At 40.3% G+C, this 15636-nt stretch overlaps 1 protein-coding gene across 3 annotated transcripts in view; it reads right to left on the bottom strand.

Annotated features, from left to right (window-relative positions):
• Positions 1-15636, bottom strand: part of LOC127569467 (target of Nesh-SH3-like) — a 232237-nt gene that overhangs the window by 8381 nt on the left and 208220 nt on the right. For all 3 annotated transcript variants that reach the window (XM_052014150.1, XM_052014151.1, XM_052014152.1), the window contains 4 exons: positions 14448-14527; positions 9519-9548; positions 6554-6712; positions 4020-4142 (listed from right to left, as the gene is read on the bottom strand). In XM_052014150.1, the coding sequence (XP_051870110.1) occupies positions 4020-4142; positions 6554-6712; positions 9519-9548; positions 14448-14527 (392 nt within the window). The remainder of the gene's footprint in view (positions 1-4019; positions 4143-6553; positions 6713-9518; positions 9549-14447; positions 14528-15636) is intronic.

Below are 15636 nucleotides of genomic sequence, written 5' to 3'. Positions count from 1 at the left end.
ATGCTGGAATCTGGAGCAATACACAAAAAGTGCTGGAGGAACTCTGGAGGGGCAGGTGTGTTGAGGAAACAGGGAGTCTGCAGAAGGACTTGGACAGGTTGGGAGAATGGGCAAAGAAATGGCAGATACAATACAATGTAGGGAAGTGTATGGTCATGCACTTTGGTAGAAGGAATAAAGGCATAGACTTTTCTAAGCCGGGAGCAAATTCAGAAATCAGAGGTGCAAAGGGACTTGGGAGTCCTAGTGCAGGATTCCCTAAAGGTTAACTTGCAGCTGAGTCAGTAGTAAGGAAGGCAAATGCAATGTTAGCACTTGTTTTGAGAGGACTAGAATATAAAAGCCAAGATGTAATGCTGAGGCTTTACAAGGTGTTGGTCAGACCACATTTGGAGTACCGTGAGCATGTTTGGGCTCCAAATCTCAGGAAGGATGTGCTGGCATTGGAGAGGATCCAGAAGAGGTTTACAAGAATTATCCCGGGAATGAAAGCGTTAATATATGAGGATCGTTTGAGGGCTCTGGGCCTGTACTCACTGGAGTTTAGAAGGATGAGGGGGGATCTCATTGAAACCTACTGAATATTGAAAGGCCTGGACAGAGTGGACGTGAAGAGGATGTTTCCAGAGGGCACAGCCTCAGAATAGAAGGATATCTCTTTAGAACAGAGATGAGGAGGAATTTCTTTAGCCAGAAGGTGGTGAATCTTTGGAATTCATTGCCACAGACGGCTGTGGAGGCCTGGTCATTGGGTCTATTTAAAGTGGAGGTTGATAGGTTCTTGATTAGGAAGGGCGTCAAAGGTTACGGAGAGAAGGCAGGAGAATGGGGTTGAGAGGGAAAAATAACTCAGCCATGATCAAATGGCGGAACAGATTTGAAGGGCCGAATGGCCTAATTCTGCTCCTGTGTCTTATGGTCTTATGAAACAACAACAATATGCTGGAGGAACTCAGCAGGTCAAGCAGCATCGGTGGAGAAAAGCAGTCAACGTTTTGGGCAGGACCCTTCTTCAGGGCTGAAGATAGGAAAAGGGAGAAGCCCAATATATAGAGGGGGAGAAACACAGCAGTGATGAGGGGAGGCGGGGTGGGCATAAGGTGGTGATAGGTAGATGCAGGTAAGAGATAGTGACAGGTGCGGGGGAGGAGGGGAGAGCAGATCCACCGAGGGATGGGTCAAAGGTATGGAGGCAGGCAGCATGGGGGGTGGAGGAAGAGAGAGGAAAAAATGGCAAGGAGAAAAAAAAGAGAGGCTAGGAAAGGGAAGAAAAGAAAAAGCAAGGTGGGGGGGGTGGTTAGTTTACTTAAAGTGGGAGAATTCAATGTTCATGCCGTTAGGCTGTAAAGGTCTCGACGGAAAATGAGGTGCTGTTCCTCGTTTGGACTTCTGGCAGTGGAGGAGGCCGAGGACTGACATATCTGTGATAGTGTAGGAGGGGGAGTTGAAGTGACTGGCAATGGGGAGGTGCAGATTGCGGTTACGGACAGAGTGCAGGAGTTCTACGAAATGATTAGTCTGCATTTGGTTTCACTAATGTAGAGAAGGCCACACTTGGAACACCGAATGCAGTAGATGATATTAGGGGAGGGGCAGGTAAATCTCTGCCCTACCTGAAAGGACTGTTTGGGTCCCTGGATGGAGGTGATGGAGGTGGCGTAGGGGCAGGTGTTACACTTATGGCAGGGGCAGTGGAAAGTCCCTGGGGTGGGAGCGGGATGGGTGGGGATGCAGGAATGAACTAGGGAGTCGCAGAAAGAGCAGTCCCTATGAAAAGGGTGGGGAGGGGAAGATACACTTGGTAGTGGGGTCCTGTTGGAGATGGCGGAAGTGGTGGAGAATGTTGTGTTGGATACGTAGGCTGGTGGGATGAAATGCGAGCACAAGGGGGACCTTATCCCTGTTGGGTCTGGGAGGGGTGGGGGTCAGAGCAGGGATGCAGGAAATGGCAGAGATGCAGGTGTGAGCTCTCCCAACAACAGTCATGGGGAAGCCCCGGTTAGAAAAGAAGTTGGGCATCTCTGATGTCCTGGAGTGGGAAGCCTCATCATGGGAGCAGATGCAGCGGAGGCAGAGAAATTGAGAGAAGGGGATAGCATCCTTGCAAGAGACAGGGTGGGAGGAGCTGTAATCAAGGTAGCTGTGGGTGTCAGTGGGTTTGTAGAAGATGTTGGTGGATAAAAAATCTCCTGAGATGGAGAGATCGAGAAGGGAGAGAGAGGTATCAGAGATGGTCCAAGTGAATTGGAGAGCCGGGTGAAAAATGGTGGCGAAATTTATGAAACTGTCAAGTTCTGCATGGATGCAAGCATGTTATTTACTTGGACTTTCAGAAGGCCTTTGACAAGGTGTCGCATACGAGGCTGCTAACGAAGGTAAGAGCTCATGCTGTTAGGAGGCAAGGATAGAAGACTGGCTGATTGGCAGAAGTCAGAAAGTGGGGATAAAGTGGTCCTTTTCAGGATGGCTGTCAGTGACTTGTGGAGTTCTGCAGAGGTCAGTGTCGGGACCTCAACTTTCCATGTTATACACTCATGATCTGGATGAAGGAACTGATGACATTGTGGCCAAGGTTGCAGCCGATACTAAGATGTGTAGAAGGATTTGGACAGGTTGGGAGAGTGGGCAAAGAAGTGGCAGATGGAACACAGTGTAGGGAAGTGTGGGTTGTGCACCTTGGTAGGAAGAGTAACGGTGTAGACTATTTTCTAACTGGGGAGAAAATTCAGAAATCAGAGATGCAAAGGGGCTTGGGAGTCCTTGTTCAGGATTCCCCCAAGGTTAACTTGCAGGTTGAGTCAGTAGTAAAGAAATCAAATGAAATGTTAGCATTCGTTTCAAGAGGACTAGAATATAAAAGCAAGGATGTACTGATGAGGCTTTACAAGGCATTGGTCAGACCTTATTTGGAATATTTTGAGCAATTTTGGGCCCCGTGTCTAGGGATGGATGTGCTGGCCCTGGAGAGCGTCCAGTGGAGGTTCAAAAGAATGATCCCAGGAATGAAAGGCTTAACATGAGGAGTGTTTGAAGTCTCTGGGTCTGTACTCGATGAGGTTCAAAGGATGAGGGGGGGATCTCATTGAAACCTATCGGATACTGAAAGGCCTGGATAGAGTGGACAAGGAGAGGATGTTTCCATTAGGAGAGTCTAGGAACAGAGGGCACAGCCTCAGAATAAAGGGACATCCCTTTAAAACTGAGGAGGAGGAATTTCTTCAGCCAGAGGGTGGTGAATCTGTGGAATTCATTGCCACAGAGGGCTGCGGAGGCCAAGTCATTAAGTGTATTTAAGGCAAAGATTGGGAGGTTCTTGATTGGTAACGGAGTTTCGTGATCAGTAAGGGAGTTAAGGGTTACAGGGAGAAGGCAGAAGAATGGGGTTTTTAAAAAAAATCAGCCATGATTGAATGGCAGAGCATACCTAATGGGCTGAATAGCCTAATTCTGCTCCTATATCTTTATGGTCTTATAACAGATGTATACTCGTATACCTGCAGAATCAGGTACAAAGCCACACCCACCTCCAGCAAAGCCAATCTCTGGCTCCCAGCCACCAACCCCTCACCACCACAGGCTGTCAGCCTTGTGGTTGATCTCCTTAGCCAGGTCTTGGGAAAGGAGTACCTGACAGCATATTTTCCAGGTACAAAAAATATGACAGCAATTACAAATCCAAAATAATAGAGCAGAGCAATCATAGAATGACAACCTATAATTTTTATCCAACATATAATTTTAATTTTGAATACAGTAATGCTAGATGCTGCAGTAGCAGGTGCATATAGGTTTGAAACCCCCTCTCTTCCTTTGAGTAGAACCAGTAGCATCTCTTGCAGAGTTCATATCAAATGAAGGGAATATATCCCCATTGCTACAGCCTGACTGCAACTTAACCTGGCCATTACCATGGCAAAGTTTTTCTCTGTATTAGATAGTCTTGCATTTAATAATGTTGCACAGTTTTGGACCAAGAGAGAATGAAACCACGTGACCATAATTATTAAGAATAAGCTCACCTTGTCTGATTGGTAGTTGTTCAGGAAGGAGATGTTCGCCTGTTCTACCATCCAGGAAGGAGTCCACAAACTGACAGTGATCTTCCCCATGCCCTGATAAATCTCCGATGTTGTAGAAAATGCCTATTTTTTTGAAATAAGGAAGAATAGTATTTAATATTGATGCTATTGCAGCTGGTTTTTGCATCCTTAAACTCCACATGAAGTTGTATGATAAATCCATTATCGTCCAGGATTGGGAATACATAAAGAAATTAGATTCACCTAACCACAATATGATGTAAATTAGACATGTGGTTCATAACTTACATGATGTTTACTTGAATTCTACTCAAGTCCATTCAGTTTTCATAGCAATAACATAAGCTTAAAATTTATATATACATTGGTTATTATTTTTCAGCTTCATTCTGAAAACAGTTCGATAAATAATGTGATCTGAGTTATAATGTGGAAAGTTAGTACTATGTACAAACACTGCTATGGCTTCACAGTATGCCTCCCAAATGGTCATGATGCTGAACTATTCAGCTGGATGATGGAACTGGAATAATAAGAAACTGATTACATTTGTGGCTAAGGAAATTGACTGAAATTTACTAGCCAAACTATGAGTGCAATAGATTTTCTGTTTCCATTTACTTAAATCATCAGCAGAAGGAATTTTATTTCCATGAATAGTAGTTCTGAGTTTATAGCATTGCATGCAGCATGCAGCTACTGAGCCAAGGTTCCTTTTCGTCCATTCCCAAATTACTTGTAAAGGGCAGGTGGATCTTTCCACAATATCCTCTGGACTAGCTTTCAATTTTGGACAAAGTTACATCTTGTGATTATGTTAACATCACAAGTTGCTTGACAGTTGCAATAATCTTGTTGAACTGTTCAACAGGCTAATCTGAGAATGGTTATTAAAAGGGGATAAAATTTTTACATACAGAATTTATGACAAAAAGGTGACTTAAAACTCTTGCTCTCATGCCAAGTTACAGTTTTACTTTTTATCTGAGCATGTCTGACAATATGATCTGAAAATTGTGGTGCACTCTTGTGATTGTCAAGGAACTATACCATAACTGACTGAACAAGTAGAATCTTTGGTGCTTGTAAACCTTTAATTAGTGGTGACACCACCCATCTACTTTTAAACATGAAACTTCACTGGTGATTTTGGTACCTCCACAACGGTCTCCCAATGTTCTGCCGCACAGCCCTGAATCTTGAAATCGCCAGAAATGGTGACAACACTGTCAATAATGGGATTTGAATCATCTTAATGTGCTAAAACTAAATATTCACTATCTCTGCCACATCCATTTATTCTCTCCTACACAGTTTCAATGTATGGATCGACGGTTTGAGATGCTTGATTATGGTTTACTGATCGTATGACATTTAAAGTCAAAGTCGAGTTTATTGTCATATGCACAAGTACATGTACACACAGGTGCAATATAAAACTTACTTGCAGCAGCATCATAGGCACATAGCATCGTTTACAAGAAGAACAAACTCAACATAATTTTTACAAGAAAGAACACAATTCGAACAAAAAAAAACAAAGTCCTTTTTAATGCAAAGTGATCAAAGTGTTGCTAAACTGTAGTAATTAGGGTTTTGCTGGTTGGTTCAAGAACTGAATGGTTGAAGGGAAGTAGCTGTTCTTGAACATGATAGTGTGGGACTTCAGGCTTCTGTACCTTCTGCCCGATGGTCGCCACGAAAAGATGGCACGGCCCAGAAGGTGGGGATCTTTGATGATCGATGTTGCCTTCTTGAGGCAGCGCCTCCTGTAGATACTACTGATGGTGGGGAGGGATGATCACAATTATCCAACATACAGAAATGCACTGATTACTGCCTTGTGCAGTCCCTCAGAGTGTTGATTTGTTACAGTGCTCTTGGTTCGCCATTCTGAACACTCACAAATATGTACATGTTTGTACTTTTAAAAAAAAAATAAGCTCAGGTCGCATACTGTAGTGCTGGGTACCCAGCGTGAATCCATGCCCTCTGCTGATGTTTCCTCCACAATAAATCAGCCCATGGCTCCGTGCAGGGAGGCTGCCTGTGAAGGCTAGCTTTGGGAGGGCCAGATGAACGGTGAGATGTCAGGCTTAGGAATATAGGTCATATCACTAAATATAATTTGGTTTTGTTCTGCTGTTTATATTCACTTATTATGAATTTTCCATTTCTTCTGCAATGAAAATGTCCTAAATCTGAATTATCTTCTGGCTAGCAGATAAATGGATTTTAGGCAAATAACTGATGAAAAATATATATTTTCACACCTGAGGTGATACAGGAAATATTAAAATAAAATTGCATCTTGGCATGGTGGTAGAACTGTAGTAACCAATTTAATCTGAAACTGCTGAATTAGCATGCCAATGTTACACATTTCTTGTAGATTCAAACATGGTAACTTTTTCCCACTAGTATTCCAACAACTAATTACACTGCTGCTAAGAGGTGTAGGGTGCATTTTTTTTTCTTTGCATTAAAAACAATATCTAGAAAATAGATCATACCTGAGAGGGAATTACTGAGGTAAATCTTGTATCTCAGAGAGTTACACAGAACAATGCCGACAAATTTCCTGTAACGGGTTCGTTTAACAAATCGCTTGCCCTGACATTCTGAATACGAATCAAACTTGAAGCTGTACTGAGTCCAGATTGCATCTTTCCCTATTAAATAAAGGGAAAACAAATCAGAGTAAAAACTGTACTGATCTCTTTCAAATTTAAATTGAACCAGTTCAATACATGGAATAATAATCACTTGCCAGAACCTGTGCCCATTTGCACAACCACTAACAGGACATGCTCTGGCTCTCTCCTCCACAATAAACTGCTCAGTTATGTCTCTGTTTTCTCCTACATAACTACTAATCATCCCTAAACAACCTCCTTCCACTGTGGCTTGCTACGACATTCCTGCAGCTTCTATCAAATGTTACTTCATGTGCCTGTGCCAGGGTGTATAAATATATAGAAATTTTAACCTCACAGAATTCACCAATCTCTTTTTGGTCTTTTTCCAGTCTCTCCTTCCCCACATTACAATTGAAATTATTTAATAATGCTGTCAAAACTGTTAAGCCAGCTGAGGGCCCATTAAGCTGACATCCTAAGATTTATTTAATTATACTTTAAACTCCCCACTTGCCAAGGTTGGAACTCGTGTCTCTAGATTCAGACCAGTAACATAACCTCCACTGCACAGTTCCCCTTCAAACAACGGAAACTTTATTCAGAAGACTGTGAACTTTAATGTTAGTTTCTAATAAGTTTTAAAATAAGATAGACAAGAATGTTCAATATTCCATTCACCAACAGCATAGGGTTTAAGTCATCGTGGGCATTTAGGGATGGGATTAAATGGTGGCCTTGCAAAAATCTTCCACCCTCAACTGTCATGTTCCCTCCTTAACAAAAAATCCATCCATTTAGTCTTATGCGGCCCTTCCCATTACAAATCCAGGCTGACTATCTTTGATCAAGCTTTCCCTTTGTTAAATGACGATTTGTGCTGCCCCACAGAATGTTTCAGTAACTTTCCCACCACTGACATTAGACAGTGTCCTGTAGTCACTTGGTCTATTGATCACTTTAAACAAGAGACGGGGTAAGGCTGGCAGACTTCCTCCCCAGAAGGATGTTAGTAAACCATGTGGGTTTGACAACAATGCAGTTGTGTGGTCTTCGTTTCGAATGACTTCTTTTAAATTTCAGATTGTGAACTGAATTTATATTTGGATGGTGGGTTTTGAAATTAGACCTCTGGATTACTGGTCCAGTAATTTAGCTGCTACACTACCATCTGCCAGAGTTTTTAAAAGAATGAGAAGCAACTTGATTGTAACGTACAAGATCCTTGGGGTTTGGGCAAGGTAGAGAGAATGTCCTACAAGAGGAATCAATCTCAAACTAGGGCCATTTTAAAAATCAAGGGCCACTATTTAAAACGGCCCCTGAAAAGCCCTGATCTTACTAAATGGCAGATTAGGTTTAAGAAATCGAGCAGCCTACTCCTGCTCCTAAATTCATAAGTTCATGAACCCACAAGGATCCCTTTGAAATCTCTCAGTATTTGTCATAAGCTTCCTTTTTTTTACTTTGTCCTACCTGTGTATTCCTAAATATCCACGAAAATCTAAATTTGGATATCTCCCTTCTACTGGGAATATATGTGGTCTGAACTTCCCTCTCTCTTTTAATGGTTGCTAAGTTCTCATGAATTCATTTCAGGGATTGTGCCCCTTCTATACCCTTCAGTCATAACCCTAATTTAGGTTGGGTTAAATGAAACCTCAAAACCCTAATTTTACTGTCCCTTTTGTTTACACTTCTCAGAAACTTGCCTATATATCAGCTCTCCTACCTCCCTCTGACTGATGGGGCCGACAAGATGCTACCAAAAATGATACTGTTTTATAAAATGTTCCTCAGTTCAACCCAATTGACCTAATTTGTTGATCACTCCAGCATTTCATCCCTTCTCACAACTTTAGTTACATTGCTCCCCCACCAGCACTTCTCGATCTCACTTGAAACCCATGAATGTTGAGCTGCCATTCCTGCCTATCTTTAAACCATGTTTCTGTAAAGGCTATCTGTACCCATAGTTCATTGCTTTTTATTTCCAAGACTTAAGCACTGCTGGCCACCTTTCCCTTTCCCCTCCCCACCCCACTTTATTTCAGTTTTTCCTCTTCTCTTCATTGCAGACTCTTTATTCAACCTCTGCCTTCTGTATCCTGTTGAATCATCTCAGGCAGTTCCTCTTTTCCCCTTTGCACCAACCTCAGGCTGACCATTCTTACCAATCTGTAAATTATGGACAAGCCTGGACTTATGGTTCTAAGGGACAAAAAGACTAGATTGTGGAAAAAAAAGACTAGATTGTGGAAATAAAACCCCGTGGATTAAAAACTTTAGAAACCATGTAATTAGGGAACTATTTGTTTAGGTCAGTTATTGTAATCCTGTCTTTATGGCTGTGGCTGCCATCATCACAAAGAAATGCTGAGAAAAATTTAAGCAGCAGCAATTTATAGACACTAAGGAGAAAACAAATTTAAAAATAAACTATTAATCACTTTTTCATTTAGATCTCTTCAAAATCTCCAAATTATCTGAATTAGACCAAAGAAGATGATCATATTATTAATAGTTGTGTTACAGCTGTCAATAGCTGAGGAGAAGAGATACAAGTAACTGAGTTTGATCATCGCTGTATTGAATGTAATGTATCAAAATTATTGGATTATAAAGATTAACTGTAATACATATATCAGACTTTCTGTAATGGGCTCTGGAGCATTAAGATTTAGTCTTACTAACTATATCAAACCAAACTAAAATAATGCATGCATTTACTTGGCTCCACCCTTCAGCTGAACGCAACATTAACATATTACAAATGCCATTAATTTTCATCTTGCACTGTTTCATCAGGGAAATACATTCTAAATAGAGCTGTTGTATTTACCTGGTATGTATTCACTTACGCTGGGGTCCGCTATAAGAGGGCAGGGGAAAGGAAATTAACATTGAAAAATAATGTTAGAACATGAAATTTTACAATATGTGTAAAACAATCTCAAAGGTAGAAACAATTTAAAAGAATAAATTAACAAATACTGACTAATTTATGTTATTTTGTATTGATGCTGAAGACAGAATAGTCTGAAGAGCCAGTGTTTACTTAAATCTGTAAAGCATGTTAATTGGGAGAGCTTCATCTTAAAATTGTTAGAGTAGTGCCTTTAAAGTTTATTTACAGAAATATTAAGATATAAATTCAAATTACTACTTAGGTGCAAAGTTGGTGTCATGGATTTCTATTAAAAATAGAGTTTTTGTTTCTCTCCACCAAAATTTGGGCTTTCTCTATGTCCACCCACACTAAACATAACTTTAAGGTTCCCTCCACACTGATGCTCCAGCTCTCCTACCTCGTGCTGTTCTGATTTTCAATGTATACTGAGAGAGATATTGTGGTCTTGCTCATATGCCGAATACCATGTGCAGTGGCATTCAGAGAAATCCAAGTAGTGACTACGGGGGTTAGGAGACTGATTGTGGAATTAAACAAAGATTGAAAAGAATGTTGCTGTTTGTGTTTGCACGTGGAACTCACTGCATCAAGTGTTTGACAAGTATGTGTGATTAGTGCTCAAGAACAGCAAACCTCTGCAGCCATGAAAATAAGTCATCATTAATTACACAACTGCATTCCCTGATTATATGTCTGAAATAGCTATTCAATTTCATTTGCTGGATTTAGGGACATTCAGAATTCCTGAACAGCACTCAATAGAAATGGCAATTTCACATTTTAATTGTACAATCAGACTTTCTTTCATAAAAGTCTGATTCTATTTTCTTTTTCATAATTTATATCTGTAAAATGGGCACAGTGAGGTTTAGTCTCCGACTTTTAACATAGCACTATAACACATTTTCTGATTAGTTAGCAACTGTCTCATTTTTTTTTCTGATCAACAGTTTATCATTTCAGGCTCTAGCCAGATTTGGATATTACTTAACTACATGGTTGATGAATGTTACTTTTAATAGCATCTTGGCATGAGTGCAAAACATACTTGACTGTGCTCCCATGAATTGTGCTGTAAAAAAAAATGAAATGGAAAGGAAAAAAAAAGGTCAAGCGTCATTCCTATTAAAGCACCACTGCAAAAAAAACCATCAACTCAGACAATGCATCTTTGAAATTATATTATTTTAAAAAATTCTTAACAATCTCAGATCTCAGATGTTTGTAGCTAGTTAGTTAAAAATTCTAATGATATTGTGCTTTAAACATGTGATGGCATGTTTTGTGGAGAATAAATATAGTGCAAGTATGGGGCTCAATTTTAAGATTACATGCCTCTTAGAATCCACTAAGCCAGCTGTTAAAATGGGGCAGAAAACCTTCTTTTAATCCCATTACCTTGCTGTAGCATTTGATTATACTCAAGAAGGCAGCAGGACTGAATTTAAATATGGAGACTTTGTTCAAATGAAGTCATTGGACCTCGATTGCATTTGTCTGCAGGTTATCAGTGAAACCATCATGGATCTAGCCCAATTTGGTGGCATATGGACACCTCATAAATCCTCCCGTTTACATCCTCCTCAAGTCCTTTCATGTCCTTGCATCATTGCTAATTTTTCTTTGAATATGCTTTTATGATTTGCTATGTTAAAGGTGCTAAATAAATATTAGAGAAACAAAGGACTGCAGATGCTGGAATCTAGATGAAAAAACACAATGATGCTGGAGGAACTCAGCAGGCAAGGCAGCATCCATGGAGAAAAGCAGGCAGTCAACATTTCAGGTCAGGACCCTTCAACTAAATAAATATTAGTTTAGTTGCTGTTCATACACTTTGCAAAAGGTCACTTGGATGAAGTATTGGAGAGCTGTCAGCAGACATAGAACCAGAAACAATTCAGAAGTGGTGCAGACAGAATTAAAAATAAATGCAGCCCACACTGAAATATTATCTGTGGTACTTTAGAACTCTCACAGTGAAACATTCATAAATGTTGGAGCAAAAGCCCTTAGTTAAGGATGCTCCTTTTTTTATTTTCTGCCAGTGTTCCATTGTTTAGCTAATAACTTCAAAATAAATTCTACTGCTGGGAAACAGTTGAAAGAAATACTTCTGGATGAACACTTTTATTGTGGAAGGAAAATATAACAGTATTACAGACGGTTTTAGTTTGACTGCACTTTATCCAAGATCCTCAAGATAGATTCCCCCTTCCTCTTTCACCACACCTCTTCTTGTCATTCCCGAAGGCACATTGTTTGTGTGTCTATATTCCACTTGCAATATGATTCAACTATGTAGTATTGCTATCACTAAAAACCAGTGGTACAAAAATAATTTAAAATAGTAATGGAATGGTGGTCTGTATCTCAGTAGGACTGGAACAGAAAGGAATTATAACTGTTTAGAACTCTGGTTACAACCCATCTGAAATACTGCATTCAGTGCTACACAATGCACATTAATTTAGATTAGATATGTTGACTTGAGGGTGGGGGAGGAAGTGGACTAAAGCACTGATTTGTCAAAATCTTACCTGGGCTAAAAGGATTAATTGTGAGAGCACATTTTATAATCCAGATTTTAATTTCCTCCATAATAGGAGGTTAAGTGGTGATAAAATTGATAGAAATGATTATAGGAATGAATATAGAACATTGAACAGTGCAGCACAGGAACAGTCCCTTCAGCCCACGATGTTGTGCCAAACTAATTAAACTAGTAATTAAATGCCTAACTAAACTAATCCCTTCTGCCGACACAAGGTCCATATCCCTCCATTCTCTGCATATTCATGTGCCTATCTAACAGCCTCTTAAATGCCTCTATCATATTTGCCTCTACTACCTCCCCTGGCAGTGCATTCCAGGCACCCACCACTGTGTAAAAAAAAACTTGCCCTGTACATCTCCCTTGAACTTACCCCCTCATCTTAAATGCATGCCCTCTGGTATTAGACATTTCGACCTTGGGAAAAAGATACCAGCTGTCTACGCTATCTATGCCTCTCAGAATCTTATAAACTTCTATCAGGTTTCCCCTCAGCCCCTGCCGCTCCAGAGAAAACAATATGTTTGTCCAATATCTCCTTATAGCACATGCTCTCTAATCCAGGTAGTATCCTGGTAAACCTCTTCTGCACCCTCTCCAAACCTTCTTATAATGGGGCGACCAGAATTGAATACTCCAGAGGCGGCCTAACCAGAGTTTTCTAAAACTGCAACATAACTTCCTGACTCTTAACCTCAACTAATAAAGGAAAGCATCCCATACGCCCTCTTTACCACCCTATCAACTTGTGCAGCCACTTTCACGGAGTGATGGACTTGGACCCCAAAATCCCTCTGTAAATCAATGTTATTAGGGTCCTGCCATTAATTGTGGACTATCCCTTTACATTTGATCTCCCAAAGTGCAACACCTCACACTTGGCTGGATTAAACTCCATCTGCTATTTCTTCACCCATATCTGCAACTGATCTATATCCTGCTATATTCTTTGGCAATCTTCTGCACCATCCACACCACCACCAATCTTTGTATCATCTGCGAACTTACTAACCCACCCATCTGCATTTTCATTCAAGTCATATATTATATATCGTATACATATAAACAATATGCATACGTATATACATACACATATATATACACATATAAAGACAGCAGAGGTCCCAGTATGGATCCCTGCAGAACACCACTAGTCACAGGCCTCCAGCCAGAATAAGTCCCATCAACCACTACCCTCTGTTCTTCTATGGGCAAACCAATTCTGAATCCAAGCAGCCAAGTCATGGTGGATCCCATGCATCTTAATCTTCCGGATGATCTTACCAAAAAAGGGACCTTGTCAAATGCCTTACCAAAATCCATGTAGACAACATCCACTGCTCTACCTTCATCACCTCCTCAAAAAACTCAATCAAGTTAGTAAGATATGATTTGCCTTGCACAAAGCCATGCAGACTTTCCCTAATTAGGCCATGCTTTTCCAAATGCTCATCGATCTTGTCCCTAAGAATCCTTTCCAATAGCTTCCCCACCATTGACGTGAGACTCACTGGTCTATGGTTACCAGGATTATCCCTATTTCCCTTCTTGAACATCAAAACAACATTAGCTACTCGCCAATCCTCCGGGACCTCGCCCGTGGCTAGAGAGGACACACAGGTCTTGGTCAAAGCCTGAGCAATCTCATCTCTTGCCTCTCTCAATAACCTAGGATATATCCCATCAGACCCTGAGGACTTATCCACCTTAATGTTCATCAAGGGACCCAACACAACCTCTATCTCAAAATGCCCTAGCATATTAGCACACACCCCACTGATCTCACTATCCTCCATGTCCCTCTCCTTGATAACTACCAATGCAAAGTACTCATTTAGGACCTTGCCCACGTCCTCCACCTCCAAGCACATGCTCTCTCCTTTATCCTTGAGTGGTCCCACCCTCTCCTTAGTTATCCACTTGCTCTTGATGTAAAAAATCAAAATCGTTATGATGACAGACAGAAGTTATTTCTTCTGGTGTGTAACTCTTGAACTAAGGAACCTTAAAATTAAAGATAAGCCATTCAAGGGTGATGTAAGAAATATTTCTTCACGGCAAAAAGTAGTAGTTCTCTCTCATACTTCTCTCACCAACCTTCCCCGCAACCCAAGTTATTGTGGCAACATCAATTATAGATTTCAGAATCAAAATTTATATTTTTCCATGAGGCTGGTAAATGATAGCTTATGGAAGCAAGGGAGGCAGCTAAAAGACACAGATGAGCCATGGTGTAACTGAATGACTGAACACGCTTAAGGCGTTGAATGGTGTCTCCAATACTTCCATTAGAAATATCCACTTACCTGATTCTGTAACAAAAGGAAGTGGTTCACTAGATGGGCCTCTGCCATGTATGTTTGTGGGTGTCACGGAAAATGTATAGCTGTTAAATATAATGTCAGCACATATATTAATAAACTTAAAAAGTAATTATTTTGTTCTTATTTAAATATCAACCCACTCTACTCAACCATTCAGAACAACGAAAATGCATGTGGATTTGCCTTTTTAAATTGTTCTTTGCAATGAATTCAGAGAGAAAGTTTACTTCTTAACTCAAATTGAATCAATCAGAGGTCACCAGTACATACTCCAAAACTTGCTCAAAAAAATTTCAGCCACAGGAGACAAAGTAATAATTATCCACAGCTCAGACAAGAAAAAAAATCACTATGAAATCTGGTTCAAGCTGGTCTAGGTTTGCTGTAAATTGATATTCCTGAGATCAAACAATAACCTTTGGACAGCTTGTGTCATATTGGATATTAGATTCCACAGCAAGCTTATGTGATTCAGATACTCTCTAAACAGGGCGTAAGTACATCCCTAAGATACACATAGCTTGCTGGCTGTCAACCCAAAATTTGGAAACAGAACTTGTTGCAATTGTCAGGAGTGGGCTTCAAACTGCAACTTTCAGCAGAAGCACGAATGTTGCTTCTAAGCCAAAGGTGCATCTATTGTAATTGGTGAATACAAGTAACATCTTGAGAACTGATCTGTTGGTATTCTATTATGAGATATTCTTGGAAAGACTCATAGAAACAGTCAGAATTCTTCATTTTGATTCCTCTGAATTAAATCAATCATTCCTTAGTTCTCATATATAATGCCCATGAGCAGACAAAAGAATCTCTAGGTTAGTAGAACTACTTTTGTCTGATTTGTAGATCTTCCTGTTTAAGGATATTCATTTTCCCAATGCACAATCATGTTCTGCCAAGGGTACAGCAAGCACACAAGAACAATGCAATTTTCCCATTCAGTACTGTTGAAAAATGCAGACACAAGAGACTGCAGATGCTGGAATCTGGAGCAAAAAACTACTGGAGGAACTCAGCGGGTCGAGCAGCACATGTGGGAACTGTCGATGTTTTGGGTCAAGATCCTGCAACAGGACATGCAAATCCATTTATTTACCAACTGTAAGATCTAGTATTCTCTTCATTTATAATTGTTTTATATAAAATTGTACATTAAAATTAATTAATA

The sequence above is a fragment of the Pristis pectinata genome, chromosome 4 (assembly GCF_009764475.1).
Source record: "Pristis pectinata isolate sPriPec2 chromosome 4, sPriPec2.1.pri, whole genome shotgun sequence".
Classification (NCBI taxonomy): Eukaryota; Metazoa; Chordata; class Chondrichthyes; order Rhinopristiformes; family Pristidae; genus Pristis; species Pristis pectinata.
Note: the sequence above shows the minus strand (reverse complement) of the source record. Positions and strands in the feature narration are given on the sequence as shown.